The sequence below is a fragment of the Indicator indicator genome, chromosome Z (assembly GCF_027791375.1).
Source record: "Indicator indicator isolate 239-I01 chromosome Z, UM_Iind_1.1, whole genome shotgun sequence".
Lineage (NCBI taxonomy): Eukaryota > Metazoa > Chordata > Aves > Piciformes > Indicatoridae > Indicator > Indicator indicator.
Genome location: NC_072053.1, coordinates 7,211,593 through 7,231,531, shown reverse-complemented (window position 1 = coordinate 7,231,531; position 19,939 = coordinate 7,211,593). Strand labels below are relative to the sequence as shown.

Sequence of the window (19,939 nt, the reverse complement as noted above, 5' to 3'; positions counted from 1 at the left end):
CTCATTGTTTTCTGTAAAGATGATCAGATTCTGAGTTATCTAATCTCTGCTTTTTCCAGCTGAATTCTTTATTTGAAAACGCCTCAATTCTTTGACATCTAGGACCTCAGGCCTATACAGAGACAATAACAGGGTTCACATAAAATACTGCAATAAACACGTCTTGTAAATTTCACTGCTCTGAGCTTCTTACTGCTGGTTTCCCCTATTCCTTTCCTTTCTGCCCCGGAGTTGATCTAAACTTCAAGCAAGTATGGTAGATACAGGGGGATTTTGAGCTCTTGTCTGTAAAATGCCGTAGGTAACTGGCTCGATATGAACTACTGATCCCTAGACAGGCAGGCATATCTCACCAATAAGGAGTAGCCTCAGTAAGGGTGGTATGGAGTTGTAGAGTCCATGTAAGTGCTGAATTCTGTACGAGGGCTGGTCAGAATCGGGTAAGCAAGAACTTCTAACTTTAGTCTTGTTTTGGTTGATTAGGAGGGTGAGGAGACCATGTTAGTGATGAAGGAATAGAAGGACAGAGATTGAACAGCAACATAGTAGGGCACAAGAAGTACTCAGGATAGGAATTGCTCTTTTGACAGAAAATGTGTGTATCATAATTCTCAATCCTCAGGAAAAAAGAAAATTAGCTTCTACTTTGCTCAGACACTTCAGGCTGAATATGATTTTCCTCTACTGCATGCAGATTTGTTGGTGTATGATGATTATAGTGCTGTAGTCTTCCTAACTTCCCACAACGTGTAATATTGCATTTCTGTTTATTTTAGTTTTTGATAGAAGTCAAGAATTGCCATAAATCCTGTGTGCCATCTGACTGGGTTATGATTAGTAGGTATGTAAAATGTCTTCAAAGTTTGTTTTATTTTAATATATGAGAAAAACCGAGTAATATTTTGGTGTTAAGATTAATTATGTACACATTCTCATTACTCAGTGTGTTTGAGGATTTTTTAAATTAAATTGAAACAAACAAAATAGTTATGATAGTTTATTGCTGTAATAACTTTTGCTTAAAAGCAAGCAAAGCCAAACTGAAAAAACAGAATCCATAAATGTTTGTTTTGCCTGGTAGATCCTTCATGCACTACATTATTTGCTTAATCCTTCAGAGTGCACAAACTGGTGTCAGTACTATATATTCTTGATCTAGTTGTGCCTATAGTTTGTGCGTTCACATCTTTCACAGAATTTTGTCTGTTCTTACTTGATTCAGAAAGGTGAAGGTAACTGCAGATATCTGTATGTGCATCTCAATTAACTGTGTATTTGAAATGTGGTTTTACATGTTCATACAGAGAAGCCTTACTTGCTTCAGAGTGTGGTGTTGAACCAGAGATTGGCTGAATTATATAGTTGGCTTTTGTCTTTTCAGTCCTTTATTATTTAAAGGGGTTTGAATGTCTTCATGTTTTAGTGTGTGAAGTCCATATAAGTGCTGATTTGTCTAGGCATAATCAAAGATGAACTCTGAAGTGGTGTTCTATTTCCTTATGCAAAAATTCAGTATTAAGAGCAGACAGAGTAAGCAAAATTGAGATGACAAAGAACAAATTACAGCTAATCTGGATTTTGTAAAAGAATGCCTCTGAATGCCAAAGTGAGTCTTTAAAGACGTACATAAATAGCAAGTGCCCCAAATAGAAACTAGCAAGATAGTCTGTGTTTCCTATTTCAGGCTTATCATGAAGTTTTTCCTGTTTAAAATGAAACTTTTTTTCCTTGGTGTTAATTGTATATGCAGTCAGTCACAGAAAAGTCATCTGTTTGTGCAGTGCATTATCAAACAGAATTTTGTAAAATATATGAACACCAGCAACACACTACCTTGTGAAAAACATTTCAAAAACCTTCTGAATGAGCAGTGGTGCTGTAACCTATCACTTTATTTAAAATAAAGATGATTGGAATCAATAGAGTTTAACATGTTTTTTTTAACATCCATTTTCAAGACTCACAGTAAGACTCTTGAAAGATAGTAAAAACTATCCAATTTTGCATGTAGATGGTGTAACTGATTGCTTAGTAACCTGGATTTTCTATTTGGCTTTTTTTCTGTCCCTTCCAGCACAAAAGCTGTCAGCCGTTTCCACTCTCCTTTTATTATAGAAAATTACAGACACCTGAATCAGCTCCGAGAGCAGCTAGTCCTTGACTGCAATGCTGAATGGCTAAATTTTTTAGAGTAAGTTTACAAAACTGAGTCAATTTTTTATTATTGTAGGTTTTATTTTATGCTATAAGTTCAATAAAAAAGTTTATCTTAAAAAAAAAGAAGTGGTTAATTCACTAATGTTACCTACAACTTTAAAGAAAGTAAATTAAAATATCATTCTTCAGTTTCAAGCATTTGAAGGCGAGACCCTTGCAAACTGAGTCCTGAGCCCAGCAGTGAAGTCTCTAGATTTTAAAATTCGGATGGAATTACACTATTAAATATCTGAAGTGGCTCTCAGAATTTAAAACCAAATACCACAGCTTAAAAAACCTAAAAGTATGACTGACTGCAAATGAGTGAAACTGAATCTAGTAGTACTGTTACTGAAGTACAAAATAAATGAAACAACGAAAGAGTTTATTGTGCAAGCTAATCAAATTCACTTCAGAGTGTGGCTTCACTCTAGGTGTGCCTTTACTAAAAAGCATAATAGTAAGTTAAGTACAATGGCAGTGTTACTTGCAGGTTTTGCTTAAGAATGTTAAAGTTGTTAGTGCAGTCCCTTGAGCAAGTGTGGTTCTCCATATCCCTTTATTTTGTGTGGAAGGCCAGAGACTGTTATCTAGAAAGTAATGGGAGTGTTACTGTCTGTCACAAGTGACATAGAAGATCTGTTTGTCTCAGATCAGAGTTTTGAATGTAGCTATTTAATTCCTTATCCAAAAGAACTTAAAAATGGGGGTTTAAAGATATTTATCAAGCTTCTGAACACCTTCTAGTTTTCAGGTGTCTGATTATGAAATTGAAATTATCCCTTATGTCATGCTATGATAATGGGCTTTCACTTGTTCCAGTTGTGTGTTACCTTTTCAATGCTATAAAAATAGTTCTATTAAATAATTTGCTGTCACTATGTTAGCCATGTTAGAGTAGACCTGTTTTAGCATTTCTTCACTTGGCTGCTTTTCATGTTCACTGTACTGTTTCCAACAGTGTTGTACGATAGCATTCAAAGGGAAGACATATGTAGGAAAGTATCTTCCCACCGCTCTATATATTTGCTTCTTTGTTTATTAAATTTTGAAGGTTTCATATTCCATGTTATTTCTTTGAGACTGGGAGAGGAATAAAAAATATTCTTGATGACTGTAATGAAAACTGTGTTCTCCTGGTAAGGTCATTCTAATATACTGTAAATGGAAAATGAATTCTTGAATTTATGTTCAAGGTACCATGTTTTAGAGTGAGCTTTTTGACTGTAACTTACAGCTGCAGTGAACTGGCAGTTGGGATTCAGTAGCCACTGTGATAAACAGTGGCAGTTTTATAGACCTCACTTAAGCAATGGGGATCACATGCAGATGTAGGCTGTGCCATGAATTTCATTTTGCCTCTGTTTTTGTGCTTAAAAATAATTCACAATATAAGTTACAACAAAAGCATAAAGTTGGTCTTGATTAAGATTGTGTTCTTATGTTGTAATTTAATATGCTGCTGGGAGATTTGAATTCAAAAATAATTTAACAGCCACGGGAGCCGTGTGAGAAGTGTGCGTAGGATATATTTTAACAGTACATTTGTATCTATGTTTTTTTTTTTCTTTTCCTCCTCTTATTTTCCCTGTATTGATATAGCCAGTTTAGTGAACATTACCACCCTGTGTCTAAAGCTATTGGTCACCTAGCAACTGTCGACTGTCTGTTCTCATTGGCCCAGGTGGCTAAACAAGGAGACTACTGCAGGTAATCAATTTTTAATTTTTATTTAGGATTTTATAGGTAATTACAAGAGGGCATTTAAAATAAATTTGATTTTAATGTGTATACTATGATAAAATGCATTATTAACTTGTTTACGGTAGTTTCAATGTAATCTGATTTTCCAAAGCAACATTTCTTGGTTTAAGACAAATACGTAAACATTGCAGTTCAGATTGAATATACTCTGTTTGACTGTTTGTTTGACCTGTCTAGTAGCTGATATCTCATGTTGTATTCATCTCTCTCTCTCTCTCTCTCTCTCTCTCTTTATATCTCTATCTATATATATGACTTTGCATGGAAATGTTTTTTTAAATTTACTTTTTCTTCTCAGAAAGCTCTGAATTTATATTATCTTTCTAATATTTAAGGTTCTGGGGTGCGTGGGGTATGTTTTAAATATGTATTTCAAGTAGATAAAAGGTAGTGCCAGCTTCCAGAGCAGTGATGATGCCTCACCTGGAATAACATGTTAGATCTGGTGATCCGTGCTCTTCCTTATGCCCTGGACCCACACACACGGAGCACTGCAGCCTGAGACTCTGGTCCCCATGTCCCTCAGTGGTGGGAAGATATGAACCCTCAAGTTGTGTTTTGCCTGAAAGCTGGCCCAGTGCTGGCTCCTGAGCTTATACAACTTGTAACTTGAGTGTTCCTTCATTTCATGAGCTCACATCTCTTTCATGTGTGCAGTCATTCTCATTGGGGTGCCTTCTTCCATACCTTTCTCCCCAGAGGCACTGGACACTCAGGGAGCCAGTGCTTCAGCAGCTGACTGCTATCCTAGAGGCCAGCAGTTAACTCTTTCGGTGGTTTACTCAATGGACCCTTGCAAGGCCTGTTGGTTTCCAGTTCTCAACCTTGCCCTCTGCCAGACAGCTGACATAACTCTCTTTTCGAAAGTGCTATGCGTAACTTCTTTAATATTGTCATTTTGGGGTTGTGCTACAAGTGCTTGGGCAATTGCTAAGGAATTAGTAACATGTGAGACCTGTGGAAGTACAGCAAATCATGTAATAAATGTGTGTGGAAGAAGGGAAATCAAGTTACATATGCTTCTGCTTTTATACAAGAACTTCTGGACTCTTGGGATCCTGTGTGCCTCTATAAAAATCTCTTTGAAAGTAATTGCTTGCTTATCTGTATGTATTCAGATGTAAACAGAAATCTGATTCATTCACTATACAGAGTTTAAATAATTCACTAAATTTTAGAGAGCGGCTTAGAGCTTATAAACTGGTCAGTAAGGAGACTTCTCAGTGAACCTTCAGCTGCAGGGAAGGTGTCAATAATTAATTTTGGAGGGCTACTAAAGGAAAGAAGAAAACTTCCATATTAACTCATTTCAGTATTTTGGAGGAATGTTTGTGATTAAGTGATCACCCTACCTGAAGCATGTGAGTGAGTTACTAAGTCAGGAGAACAGGTGTTGAGCACAGCTGTTGAAGAGAGGTAAGCACCTCTTACAGTTCTGAGTCTTCTCAGGACCCTTGTTTTGGGAGGCTCATCCGTTACGTGGATGATGTCCAACATCAGGGCTCTCAGGCAGTAAAATTAGATACATAGAGATAGTGATGTAGGTAAGTAGTCCAGAGATCGTTGTCTAATACTTGAGCATCCACTCTGCAGCCTGAATCTGTTCAAGCAGTGCTGTGGGGTTTTTTGTGTGTGTGTGTTTGGTTTTGTTGTTGTTTTCTAAGTTTTTTTCTTTTCTGTCTTACTGCATGACACATGATTTTCTGGTTGTTGGGAACACAAAGTAGGGAAGGTCTTTGGAATCTAACTGTGAGCTTCTTCTCCAGGCCCATTGTCTGAAACCAGAACAGGCACTCAGCGAGGTTCATGGCATCCTGAAACCACATCCTGTCTCACAGTTATGTGGAAGGGGGCTCAAGCAGTTAAAAAAGTCAATAGGTTTCAAAGACAAGGGCAGAATTATAAAATGGCAGATGGATTGTTTAGATGTAATCTTCCTCTTGAATGCAGAGTGAACAGGTACAGGAGGAAGTACCTGCTGCTGCCTTTTCAGACCATTGCTTTACAGCTCCAAACAACTAGCCCATCAGCAACTGGAGGGTGAAATTTCCTTTTCTAAGGCTCTGTGTTGGTTTCATCTCAACTGTGCAACTGCTATGAATAGCGTTATGCGAAAACACCTGAGGTAATTGGGGCTGTTCAGTTTTGAGAAGGCTGAGGGGGGATGTTACCAATGTCTATAAGCATCTGAGGGGTGGGTGTCAAGATGAAGGTGCCAGTCTCTTCTTGGTGGTGCCCAGTGATAGGACGAGGCACAACAGGTAACAAGCTAGAACACAGGACGCTCCACCTCAACACAAGGAGACACTTCTTTGTGGTGAGGATGATGGAGCACTGGCACACGCTGCCTAGAGAGGTTATGGAGTCTCCTTCTCTGGAGACTTTCAAAACCCTCCTAGATGATTTCCTGTGTGATTTGGTGTAGGTGATCCTGCTTTGGCAGGGGCTTGGGCTAGATGACCAGTCCTGGCTCACTGGAGAGGTCCCAGAAGACTGGAAACTGGCCAATGTGACGCCCATCGACAAGAAGGGACAGTCAGAAGAACCTGGGAACTACAGGCCTGTCAGCCTGACCTCAGTGCCAGGGAAAATCATGGAGCAGATTATCTTGGGGGCAATCACTGCGCACCTGAAGGATAGCCAAGGAATCAGGCCCAGCCAACATGGATTTAGGAAGGGCAGGTCCTGCCTCACCAACCTGATCTCCTTCTATGATCAGGTGACTGCCTGGTGGATGTAGGAAAGGCTGTGGATGTAGTCTAGCTGGACTTCAGCAAGGCCTTTGACACTGTCCCCCACAGCAAACTCCTGGCCAAGCTGGCAGCCTGTGGCTTGGACAGCAGCACTCTGCGCTGGATTAGGAACTGGCTGGAGGGCAGAGCCCAGAGAGTGGTGGTGAATGGTGCCACATCCAGCTGGCAGCCTGTCACTAGTGGTGTCCCCCAGGGATCAGTGCTGGGCCCCATCCTGTTCAATATCTTTCTTGATGATCTGGATGAGGGGATTGAGTCCATCATCAGTAAATTTGCAGATGACACCAAGCTAGGAGCAGGTGTTGATCTGTTAGAAGGTAGAAGGGCTCTGCAGAGGGACCTTGACAGGCTGGACAGATGGGCAGAATCCAACATGATGGCATTCAACAGGTCCAAGTGCCGGGTGCTGCACTTTGGCCACAACAACCCCATGCAGAGCTACAGGCTGGGGTCAGAGTGGCTGGAGAGCAGCCAGGCAGAAAGGGACCTGGGGGTACTGGTTGACAGGCGCCTGAACATGAGCCAGCAGTGTGCCCAGGTGGCCAAGAGAGCCAATGGCATCCTGGCCTGCATCAGGCATAGTGTGGCCAGCAGGAGCAGGGAGGTCATTGTACCCCTGTACACAGCACTGGTTAGGCCACACCTTGAGTACTGTGTCCAGTTCTGGGCCCCTCAGTTTAGGAAAGATGTTGAATTGCTGGAGCATGTCCAGAGAAGGGCAACAAGGCTGGTGAGAGGCCTTGAGCACAAGCCCTATGAGGAGAGGCTGAGGGAGCTGGGACTGTTTAGCCTGGAGAAGAGGAGGCTCAGGGGAGACCTCATTGCTGTCTACAACTACCTGGAGGGAGGCTGTAGCCAGGAGGGGTTTGGTCTCTTCTCCCAGGCAACCAGCACCAGAACAAGAGGACACAGTCTCAAGCTGTGCCAGGGGAGGTTTAGGCTGGAGGTGAGGAGAAAGTTCTTCACAGAGAGAGTGGTTGGCCCTTGGAATGTGCTGCCCAGGGAGGTGGTGGAGTCACCATCCCTGGAGGTGTTCAAGAGGGGATTGGACGTGGCACTTGGTGCCATGGTTTAGATAGTCATGAGGTGTAGGGTGACAGGTTGGACTCGATGATCCTTGAGGTCTCTTCCAGCCTTCTTGATTCTATGATTCTATGATTCTATGATCTCTAGAGGTCCCTTCCAGCACCTAACATTCTGTAATTACCAGCTTGCACTTCTTTTCCCAGTACTTTGTATTTGTAATTCTTTATTTTAATAATACTCCTTTCCAATTGCATCATCATTCTTCAACCAAAGAGAAATCATGCTCACCACATCTTCTCTTCCTTCTAAAGTCCATCCAAATTGTCAGTTAATTATCAATGAAAAAATACTGCCATTTTATTCCAGTGTTGTTTTTCTCAACTGCTGCCGCTTTCCCAAGTATTGATTGATTTGCATATTAATTTCTGAAAGATACTGTCATTTCAGTGTTCAAGGGAAAGAGTAAGCTCTTCTTGCAGTTTCTCTTTGACTTCTCTACATGTTTGGGAGTTGCTGTCAGATTATGAGAGCTGCCACTGCTTGTAGGAGAGTTACAGCTCTGTCATGCTCTATTCTCTGATTTGTATCATTTAATGTGTTACCTACTAGTCCAGGTATACATAGTTGGACAGTTTTCTTTAATCCCCATGCTCCAGTTATGACATAGTGCCGTAGCAGGCTGGATCAATTCATCAGCGAGATCATTCTGAGAATATGAAATATATCTGCAAAAGGTGGCACTTCGCAAAGTTGGTGCAGCGTTCGAGAGAATGCAGTGCCCTGCAGTTTGGGGGTTTCACTATTGCTTGTTCATTATATAGTTCTTAAATTTTTCCAGAATGCACAAAAGCATCTGAAATATTCCCTAGGTAACAAAAAAAGAAAAAGAAGAAAAAAGCACTTTAAATGTTTCTCTGATAATATTTTTTTAATTACTGAATAGAAGCAAAAAAAAAGCTTTAGAAATATTTGATAGCAATAATTGATTGCAATTTGTATATTTTCACAAAAATCTGCATCGTAGGTGACCCTTCTGCAGGCTTTAGTTACAGCAGTTCTAAATAATCAGTTACAATAAACACTGCAATTAATGTCTTTTCCCATTTGCAGACCAACTGTGCAAGATAATCGACAAGAAATTATTATAAAAAATGGGAGGCACCCCGTGATTGATGTGCTTCTGGGAGAACAGGATCAGTATGTTCCAAATACCACTAACCTTTCAGTAAGTACTGAGATATTCAGAGAGATCTGAATATCTCTCCAACCTGGGGAGTTGCACTGGGAGAAATTAATACAATACAACAAGGATGAGCATAGAGTCTTGCATTTGGGAAAGAACAATGACTGGAGTCTGGGATTTGCTTTTTGGCCGCAAAGCTAATATAAATAATTTAATCATACAATTGCTAGCATTTCAGAGAGGTATTGCTAGATATGACCACATCTGTTCTGTCCTCTTTCTGTTACCTTGCAGACAGATGCTCTCTTTACAGCCTCATTCAGTCTTAACAGCATAAGGAAAAGAAAGATGATTGCAAAATTAGGAACATGGAAGTTTTAAATGGTTATTTTTGAATAATCAGGTTTTCTAACAACATCATCAGGAGTCTACATTAAATGGGTGGTGTTTTTTTAATATATATAAGTTTGTGTAACATGTTACAAACTCAGTTTTCCAAATTAATTCCAAGATAGCTCAGATTTCTTTTTAGATATTCCTCTACTGTGCATTTTTTTTTCTTTCTGGAGCTATTAATTTCATACAGCCTTTCTTTATCTGAAAAAACAGACTTGGAGCTCTGACTCTCCACTATCAAGCACACAGTCTTATAGACTGCACATCAATTTTAAGAGGTCTTTCTTATGAGCATATGATACAGATTGCTTCTGCAAGGTGTAGCTTGCAGGTTGTGTGTTACACGTAAATCTCTCTTTCTTGTTTTCTGCAATACAGAATGATGTTGAGAGGTAGTAAGACTATGACTTAGCTAGTATTGTTGTCAACAAGTCAAAGACAACACTGGGAGGGCTATTTCTTAACGTTTTCTGTGCAGTGTTGCTTAAATTGTGTGATGTAAATTACCTAAAATTGCTAGAAATATGCAATTACCATAGGTAGGAAACATGTCTTATTTTATTGCACATATGAGTGAAATAAAATAAGGTGCTTATCATATTTTAGTTTGTTTTCATCTCTTTTTTTTTTTTCTTCCTGAAAAACTAAAATCTGGCCTTTTAACTTTTTTTTTTTTTTTATATTTTTTAAGTATTTACCTGTCTTTATCTAATAGCCTGCTATGATGAAATGACTACATGACAAGGGTGGACCTATGGATGGTGTCTACCTGGGTTTCTGTGAGGCCTTTGCTATGGTCATTCCCAACATCCTGCTCTCTAAATTGGAGACTTGGATTTGATAGGCGGACTGTTCAGTAGATGAGGAATGAGATGTTCACATCCTAAGGGTAGTGGTTAACAGCTCAGTGTCCAGATGGAGATGGGTGACGTATGATTTCCCTCAGGAAACAGTACTAGGGCCAGTACTGTTTAATATCTTCATCAGTGACATAGACATTGGGATAAATTGCACCCTCAACAAGTTTGCTGGTGGCACCAAACTCAGTGGTGTGGCTGGCATGCTGTTGGGATGAGATACCACACAGGGGAACCTGGACAAGCTGGAGAAGTGGGCCCGTGTGAACCACATGAGGTTCACCAAGGCCAAGTGCAAGGTCCTGCACCTGGGCTGTGCAGTCCCAGGTATCACTACAGGCTGGGGGGATGAAGGAATGTGGAGAAGGACTTGAGGGTATTCACAGGATTGAAGGATGCTATGGGTTGGAATGGACCTCCAGGAATCATTCAGTCCAGCCCCCCTGTCAGAGCAGGGCTACAGAATCTAGCACAGGTCACACAAGAATGCGTCCAGATGGGTCTTGAAACTCTTCAGAGAAAGAAACTCCACAACCTCTCTGGGCAGCCTGTTCCAGTGCTCTAGGTCCTTCACAGTGAAGAAGTTCCTCCTCATGTTGAGGTGGAACCTCCTGTGCTGTAGTTTACGTCCATTGCCCCTTGTCCTCTCACAGGGTGCAACTGAGCAGAGCCTGTCCCCTCCCTCTTGACACCCAGCCCTCAGATATTTATAAACATTTATTAAATCCCCTCTCAATCATCTCTTCTCCAGACTAAATACCCCCAGGGCTCTCAGCCTCTCCTCATAGGGCAGTGCTCCAGTCCCTCAATTCTCCTGGTAGCTCTCCTTTGGACTCTCAAGTAGATCCCTGTCCCTCTTGAACTGGGGAGCCCAAAACTGGATGCAATATTTCAGGTATGGCCTCACCAGGGCAGAGGAGAGGGGAAGGAGAACCTCCCTCGATCTGCTGGACACGCTCCTCTGAATGCACCCCAGGATTCCATCGGCCCTCTTGGCCACAAGGGCACATTGCTGTCCCTTGGATAACTTGTTATCCACCAGGACTCCCAGGTCCTTCTCCACAGGGCTGCTCTCCAGCAGATCACCTCCTAACCTGTACTGGTGCAGTTTATTATTCCTTCCGAGATTCAGGACTCTGCATTTGTCCTTATTGAACCTCAAGAGGTTCCTCTCTTCCCTTGTCTCACTGAATGGCTGCACAGCCTTCAGGCACATCAGCCAAGCCTCATATTTTGGCATCATCAGCAAACTTGCTGAGCAGGTGCTCTGCCTCCTCATCAATGTCATTGATGAAGATGTTGAACAGGGCTGGACCCAGCACTGATCCCAGGAGGACTCCAGTAGTTACAGCTCTCCATGTGGATTTGGCACCATTAGCCACCCCTCTTTGGATTCTGTTTTGTAACCAGTTCCTAATCCATCTCACGATTTGTTCTATTCCACATTTCCTGAGCTTACTCACAAAGTTATGGGAGACAGCGTCAAAAGCCGTACTAAGGTCAAGGTAGACTACATCCACTGGTCTCCCTGTATCTACCCACTCAGTTACAATATCATGGAAGGCTATCAGATTAGTCAAGCATAATTTCCTCTTGGTAAATCCGTGTTGACTACTCCTGATCATCATCATCTTCTCTTCCAAGTGCCTAGAGATGACCTCCAGGATGCACTGCTCCACCATTTTTCCAGGGATTTAGGTGATGCTCAGCGGTCTGTAGTTTCCTGGAACCTCTTTCTTGTCCTTTTTGAAGACTGGACTGACACTGGCTTTCCTCCAGTCCTCAGGCACCTTACCTGTCTGCCAGGATTCTGCAAAAATGATGGAGAGTGGTAGAGCACCAACATCAGCCAGCTCTCTCAACACTCTTGGGTGCATCTCATCAGGGCCTATGGACTTGTGAATATTCAATTTATGTAATTGATCCCTAACCCAGTCTACATTGACTAGTAGAGAGTCTTCCCTCCTCTGCTCTTCTCCTTCATCCAGGGTCTGGAATTCATAGGGGAGTTCAGTCTTAGGAGTAAAAGGCTGAAGCAAAGAAGGCATTCAGCAACTCTGCCTTCTCTGTATCCTCACTTATCAGGGCTGCCTCATTCATCAGTGGGCCCACACTTTCCACGTTCTTTCTTTTCCTACTGATACATTTGAAGAAGCCCTTCTTGTTCTCTCTAACTTTCTTTGCCAGTTTTAGTTCCAAGAGGGCTTTGGCCTTCCTTGTTGCCTTCCTACATGCCCTGGGAACTACTCTATAGTTCTCCCATGTGAGAAGTCCCTTTTTCCATAAACTCTAAGTATATTTCTTCCATGAGATTTCCTTCAGAAGCCCCTTGCTCATCCATACAGTTCTCCTGGCACACCTACCCCATTTTTCACTCAAAGGGACACACCTGTCTTGGGCATGGAGGAAGGTGCATTTAAAAATCGGCCAACTTTCCTGGGCTCCTTTACCCTATAGAGTCTTAGCCCATGGGATTCCTGCAAGTGTGTCTCTGAAAAGTACAAAATTAGTCCTGCAGAAGCCTAGGGATATAATCCTACTTATAGCCCTGCTTCTACTCTGTATAATACTAAACTCCACCATGTCATGATCACTATTGCCAAGGCTGTTGCCGGTCGTAATGTCCCCAACCAGTCCTTCTCTATTAGTTAATACAAAGTCCAGCAGTGCAGCCCTCCTTGTTGGCTCCTCCACTACCTGCATGAAGAAGTTATCATCAACACACTGCAAGAGCCTTTTGGACTGGATGTGCCTGGCTGTGTGTTGGCTTTCCAGCAAATATCAGGGTGATTGAAGTCACCCATGACTAGCAAGGAGTGTGTACTAGAGGCTACCTCCAGTTGACTGATGCTTCATCAGCATCTTCTGCTTCATCTGGTGTTCTGTAGTAGACACCCACAATAGTTTCACCTCCCTTTCCACATCCCTTAATTCTTACCCACAAGCTTTCAACCTGTTCTACCTTCTCCTCTGGATAGAACTCGACACACTCCAGTTGGTATTGCACATAGAGAGCAACATCACCACCTTGCCTTGTTGGTCTGTCTTTCCTGAACAGTACATAGCCCTCCTTGACAACACTCCAGTCATGGAAGCAGTCCCACCATGTTTCATTGATTCCAATTATATCCTAGTCATGCAGCCGAACGCAGACCTCCGACGACTCCTGCTTATTCCCCATGCTTTATGTGTTGGTATCGAAGCATTTCAGAGAGGGAGTTAATCCATTAGTTTTCATTCTCGCTGTCTAACCACTCCTGGCCACTTCCATGGCCACCAACCTACCAGTGAGCCCTGCATGTGCTGATGTTTTCTTGTTGGCTGTTACTAGCACATGAGCTCCTGGCCCAACTCTGTGAAACTTACACTATGTTGCTTTGCCCCCAGCACGCTGCATGGAAACAGGCTGAAGGCCTTTCCTAGCGCCCCATCCCTCCAGCCTGGTGTGTCGTCCCTCAGCTTAATTACATGAAGGCCTGGTAATATCATTTTCCTCCTTCTCTTTCACATCTACTTGGATCATTCCCAGGTTTTCCTGTGAGTCCTAACTCCTTGATAGCTCTTACATCTTCCCCAGCACATGGCTCATTATCCCCTACCTCCCCTGAAATAGCACTGGAGCTGGCACACCACCTCACAAGCATCCCAGGCTTGTTTCTCCCTTTCAAATCTAGTTTAAAACTCCAGCCCAGCCAACCCTGCGATATAAACCTGGATATAAGCTGGCAATGTCCACACACACTCAAAAGGCCAACCATACCCTGTACTGCATCAAAAAAATAAAAGCATGGCCAGCAGGTGAAGGGGGGGGAAATTCTCCCCCCTCTACTCTGCTCTGGTGAAATCCTGTGGGGAGTACTGTGTCCAACTTTAGAATCCTCAGCACAAGAACTTGTTTGAGGGGGTCCAGAGGAGGGCCACATAAATGATCAGGGAGCCAAAACACCTCTGCTATGAATAATCACAGAGTGTTAGGGGTTGGAAGGGACCTCCAGAGATCATCAAGTCTGACCTCCCTGCCAAAGCAGGATCACGTGTGGCAAGCTGCACAGGAACGCATTCCGTTAGGTGTTGAATGTCTTCAGTGAAGGAGACTCCACAAAAAGGCTGAGAGAGTTGGGGTTGTTCAGCCTGGAGAAGGCTCTGAGGAGACCTTATTGTGACCTTTCAATACTTAAAGGTAGTCTACAAGAAAGCTGGGGAGGGACAGACTTTTTTTAGCAGGGCCTGTTGCAATAGGAGTAGGGGTTTTACACTAAAAGATGGGAGATTTAGACTAGAGGAGAAATCTTTTACAATGGGAGTGGCAAAACTGAACCAGGTTGCTCAGAGAAGTGGTAGAAAACCCATCCCTGGAAACATTCCAGATCAGGTTTGACTAGGCTCTGAGCAACCTGATCTGGTTGATGTCCCTGCTCACTTCAAGGGGGTTACTCTAGATGGCCTTTAAAGATCCCTTCCCACCAGGGCATTCTATGATTGTATGATCTTTTTTGAAATACTACATCACTGGTTTTAGTAAATATAAAATAGATTCTTGTAACTTAACTCTGAATACCTACCTGCTTTTTCGTACAGTAAATATAAAATTGGTATGCAACAGATGTCAGTGTGGAGCATTGCTGTCATAAATACCATTCAAATTCATATGTATTTTTTGGGAAATAATTTTAAACGCTGCTCTATACTGAACAATGATACAGATACCATGCAGTACTTCAGGGAATGTTTTCAAAATTATTTGTCAACACCGAACAAGTGGCAGATGGCATTTACAAAAAATGGAGCATTTCATTCAGTAATCATCATGCACTTTCCTCTGTTTTCTCCATTCTTATGTTGGCTTTCTAAATACTGAGTATTACAAAATCAGGTGTTTATGGCAGAATCCTCTTGGTTTCATTTCACTCTTCTTTGAGAGGCGGGTGGGAACTCAGTTTATTAAAATGTCTCTAGTTTTAAACTGATGTGTTTTAATCAGCAGGATCTCCTGTCACATTTTCAGCTGAAATTTTGTTGAATACCTAATTTTATGAAAAGCCTTCTTGCAGTGCCCAGAAATAAATATCTTATTCTTCCATTCTCCCACTCCTTCACAAATATTCCTGAATTCTTTCAGTGCTTTTAACTTCAGCCATAAATTCTAATAAGATTTTTTAGCTTATGGTTGCATGCAATTGTAAGGGCAGATGGGTTCTCTGGTCTGATGTTACAGCATATGTTCTTTCTGAAAGCTGGCTTTGCAAACCAGCCACCAGTCTCACAACATGGTTGGAGAGACTTTGGAGGGTTACCAAACACACGCAACTAATTTGTGCATTTTAACAGATGAACTCACTCTGGTTTTAAGTATCTATAAATTCTGTTGTGTTGAGCCAAATGGTGGCCTTGATGAATTTTTAGTAGCAGTATTGAAACTATACCTTGGGGACTAAGATTTTATGAATTCTGTACCAATATAGTTACATGCATTTTATTGCATCCATCCTTTATTCCCGATAATGGCATTTTCTGGATTTTGTCTTTATTGCAACTTCCTTATGAATGGAGGTTTTCTTTGGATAAGCTAAATGGATTTTTACATATAATAAATACTCTTTGTCTCTATCTTCTGTATGATCTGGATTATGACATAGCTGACAGTTTTATTTGCTTCACTATTAACAAAATGAAAGCCCAGTTGAAAAATGAATCTGTAGAGACTATGGGGTTTATTCTTTGGAGATCACTTCTTGTTGTCACAGTGCCTGATCAGTTCCAAGTTTACTAAGTAGTGTGGCTAATGTTCATTATGCAAAGCTTGTTTTCTCTTCTGTGCCTCTCCCATGGGACAATGGAATATGCTGACTTTTGGTTAGTTCATCAGTTTTCAGATTTCATTGTATGTACCCAGCAGAAAGGAAAAGTCTAGATGTCTGAAGTCCTTGCATAATAATTTCCTAGTCTTGATTCAGGCTATGGGAAAGCTTTATAGATTCATTGAAGTGTTTTAATTTTGTATTAGCAATTGTCTTGTACCAGTGGAATAGTTTTGTTCTGGAGCCACAGAAATGTGGCAGTGCTGTAGGGAGTCTTATATTTGAGAGGAGCTCTTGCATCTGATCTCATTTTCCATAGCATGTCACTTGTTAGATACCCTGATCATTGGGAGACTGGATACTGCCTGCTCACAATATCTGTATTCCAGTCAAGTATTGCCAGTCTTGGCAGTGTCTTGATTTCTTGTTTTAGCCAGTCTGCTTGTTTGTCTGTATGTTGTACCAAGGCAAGCAACTATAGAATCACAGAATGGTTTGGGTGAATTGGAAGGGACCTTAAAGTTCATCTAGTTCCAATCCCCCTGTCATGGGCAGGGACACCTACTAGGCTAGATTGCTCAAGGCCCCATTCACAGCTTGTATTGGGTTGAAAGGGACTCTCACAGGTCATCTTGTTCAACTGTCTTGCAGTCAACAGGGTCACCTCCAACTAGATTAGGCTGCCCAGGGCCACATCCAGTCTGATCCTGAATGTCTGCAGGGATGGACCCTTGGCCATATCCCTGGGCATCCTGTTCCAATATTTCACTACTCTCATTGTAAAGAACTTCCTCCTTATGTCTAACGTAAATCTACTCTGCTCCAATTTAAAACTGTTGTCCCTAGTCCTGTCGTTACAAGCCCTTCTAAACAGTCCTTTCCCAGCCTTCCTGTAGGTTCCCTTCAGATACTGAAATGTCTGCCCCAAGCCTTCTCTTCTTCAGGCTGAACAGCCTTTTTTCAGCCTATCTTCATAGGAGAGGTGGTCAACGTAGCTTTGAATACTTTCAGATTTGGAGTCTGCACAACTCCTCTGGGCAACCTGTTCCAGTGCCTCAGCACCCTCATGGGGCAGATTTTCTTCCTAATGTCTAATCTAAATTAAGCTTCTTGCACTTTGAAGCCATTACTGCTTGTTCTGTCACTACATGCTTTTGCAAAAAGTCTCTCTCTGGTTATCCCTTCAGCTGGGAGGCTGCTGTAAGGTCTCCCAAAGCCTTCTCTTCTCCAGGCTGAGCAACCCCCAATCTCTCATCTTGTCTTACTTCCACTCTCTGTAGGCCTCCTTTTTTTTGTCAATGGGTGTGCAGGAGTACCTTTTCACCTTTATCATTTGTGCCAGGCACCTGGCTTTTCTGCCTGTCTTCCTTCTTATTGGGAGACATTACTCCTGAGCTTGGAAGAGGTAATCCTGAATTATTAAGCAGGTTTTTTGGCTCCTCTGCCCTCCAGGGTTTTGTGCTATGGTATTCCTCCTAGCAAATCTCTGAAGAGTCCAAAGTCTGCTCTTCTGAAATTCCAGGCTGCTTACCCTTGATGTTGTGGTAAAGATCCTGAACTCCACTATTCTGTGGTCACTGCAACCAAGGCTGCCCTTGAATTTCACATTCTCTACCATTCCCTCCATGTGATTGAGAACAAGCATATGAATAGGTGTAAAACCTAGATCATGTCTTTGTCTGCCAGATCTTCTCCCCAGATGGCAATAAGAACTCTTAACTGAAAAGGAATCTAGATGAGAACCAAATTAGGACAGCACTGGCTGTGCTGAAAGTTGATGTGTTTCTCTTTTTCTTCAAAGAAAATAGCACAGAAAGTTCTTGGAGCGCTTTCATGGCTCCTTAATGGAGAAAGCGAAGATTCTCCTTTGCACTGTCCATTTTAATCAATAGTAATGAAAGTTGATTGGGATGTTTCTCTCTCACCAGCCTGGAGAAGTCTTAGGAAGATCAATCCTTCTGAGATGTCATAGCATCTTGAAAAGTGAATGTGATGAATTCCAAGAGTGAAGGAAGCTGTTTAGTCCTGAGGCAGCTCGCACTGTATACTTCTAAACACACACACACTCTAGACTTTCTTACGAAAGCACCATGTACAGGACAATCCAGTTGATGACTGTTTTATGTTTCCAGGCAGATGGTGAAAGGGTCATGATAATAACTGGACCGAACATGGGAGGAAAGAGCTCCTATATAAAGCAGGTTGCGCTGATCACAGTCATGGCACAGATTGGCTCATACGTTCCTGCAGAGGAGTCAATAATTGGTGTCGTGGATGGTATTTTTACCAGGTAATCTTTCACAACTTAATCTATGTTTATGAAAAGGCTATTGTGCCAAGGTGTGTGGGTATATCAAAGTGTAATTTCATTTAGAGCTTTAGAATTTGTACTTCCTTTTTCGTTTCAACTGCATGTACTAGTTGTTTTGATTCTGATTTGTTTTGGAATCTTTCAGTCATTAAAGGGTAAGAATGCTACTGTGTCTGTCTTGATTAAGATCCAGATAGCTAACTATATCTGTCCGAATGGATATCTCAGCCAAATGTATTTTTCTGGTTGATTGCCAAATGATGTTTTCTCATCTCTGAAAATCATGTCACAGTTTCAGCTGGGCAGCTTGGTTGTATGTACTCACATATCTGTGACTGGGACTTTGGGGTTGCATATGTGCTATGCTTGTTAGTATACTGTACAAACACAGTTTATGTGACGTCTTTTAAGGAATGAATAAGGGCAGCTCGTTTCAGTCAGACTCATTTTAAAGATAGTGCTGAGTAATTTTTAAAGATTATCAGTAAAGTCATAACCTTTTTGTTTTATAACCTTATATTACCAAGGATTATCCATCTGGTTTTTCCCCTTTCTTTTTAATCTACTTTTTAATCAGCAAAAGTTCTGTGTTACTGATGGTATTTTAGATGGATAATTATTTATTATAAGTTTCACAGCAATCACGTATTTGTGGTAGAATATGTTTCTTGAAATTCTCATTCTGTGATGGCAGTGTGCATTTCAGAGCTAACATTGAACAGAGAATCTGAAATACTGCTCATCTGGGATTGCTTCATCATATAAAGATGTTTGTTCTTATGCCTCACTGTGTCATGACAAAAATGATTGAAATTATGCTTTGATGCACTTCAGTGCTAAGCAGCTGAACAAATTAGAAAATAATTTGTATTACCTCTCCAAAATTAATTGCAACTGAACCTTCAAAATGGTTAACTTTTCTTCCCCTACCCTGTATTGAAAATAATTGACTGGATTGATTGGATGAGCATTTCTTGAGGGGGCATGGAGATAGACAAGATTTGGTTTACTTCACAGAAAAAAACCCAAACATTACAATGTTCCTAACCATTTGAGGTTGCTTTTGTATTCCTCTGCGTTTTGTAGGTGAACTTAGAGTACTTCTGTTCACAATGACTTAATTTCTATCCATATAAGCCTCTTAAGCTTAGTGTCCTCTTTCCTCTATTTGATTGTCAATACAACAGTTTTATTCTGCAGAAAAGAAATATGACTCAGTCAGCGGAGAGTGCCATTTTGTTCTGTGCCCACTAGAATGAGAACAAATTTGGTTTGGCCCTCTGCAGTGAGAAAATCTGAAAATGAATGTATCTGAACCCCCTGTTCCCCAGAGTATTTCACAGAGAATGGTTTGGGTTGGAAGGGACCTTAAAGATCATCTAGTTCCAACCCTCCCCCATGGGCAGGTGCTTATTTGCTTATTCCACTGGACTAGGTTGCTCGAGACCCTGTCCAACCTGGCCTTGAACACCTCCAGGGACAGGCCATCCACAACTTCCCTGAGCAACCTATTCACCACCATTATTGTAAAGAATTTCTTCCTAATATCCAGTCTAAATCTACTGTTGTTCAGCTTAAAGCCCTTCCCTCTCACCCTGTCACTACAAACCCTTGTAAAAAGTCCCTCTCCAACCTTCAGAATTTCAGATTTCACT

The 19,939-nt window shown here is 41.6% G+C and overlaps 1 protein-coding gene across 1 annotated transcript in view; it reads left to right on the top strand.

Annotated features, from left to right (window-relative positions):
- The window catches only part of MSH3 (mutS homolog 3), a 153,871-nt gene that overhangs the window by 108,425 nt on the left and 25,507 nt on the right, over positions 1-19,939 (top strand). Inside the window, exons 13-17 of the mRNA XM_054398282.1 lie at positions 777-841; positions 2,075-2,191; positions 3,799-3,906; positions 8,850-8,964; positions 18,106-18,263. Coding sequence (XP_054254257.1) covers positions 777-841; positions 2,075-2,191; positions 3,799-3,906; positions 8,850-8,964; positions 18,106-18,263 — 563 coding nt within the window. The remainder of the gene's footprint in view (positions 1-776; positions 842-2,074; positions 2,192-3,798; positions 3,907-8,849; positions 8,965-18,105; positions 18,264-19,939) is intronic.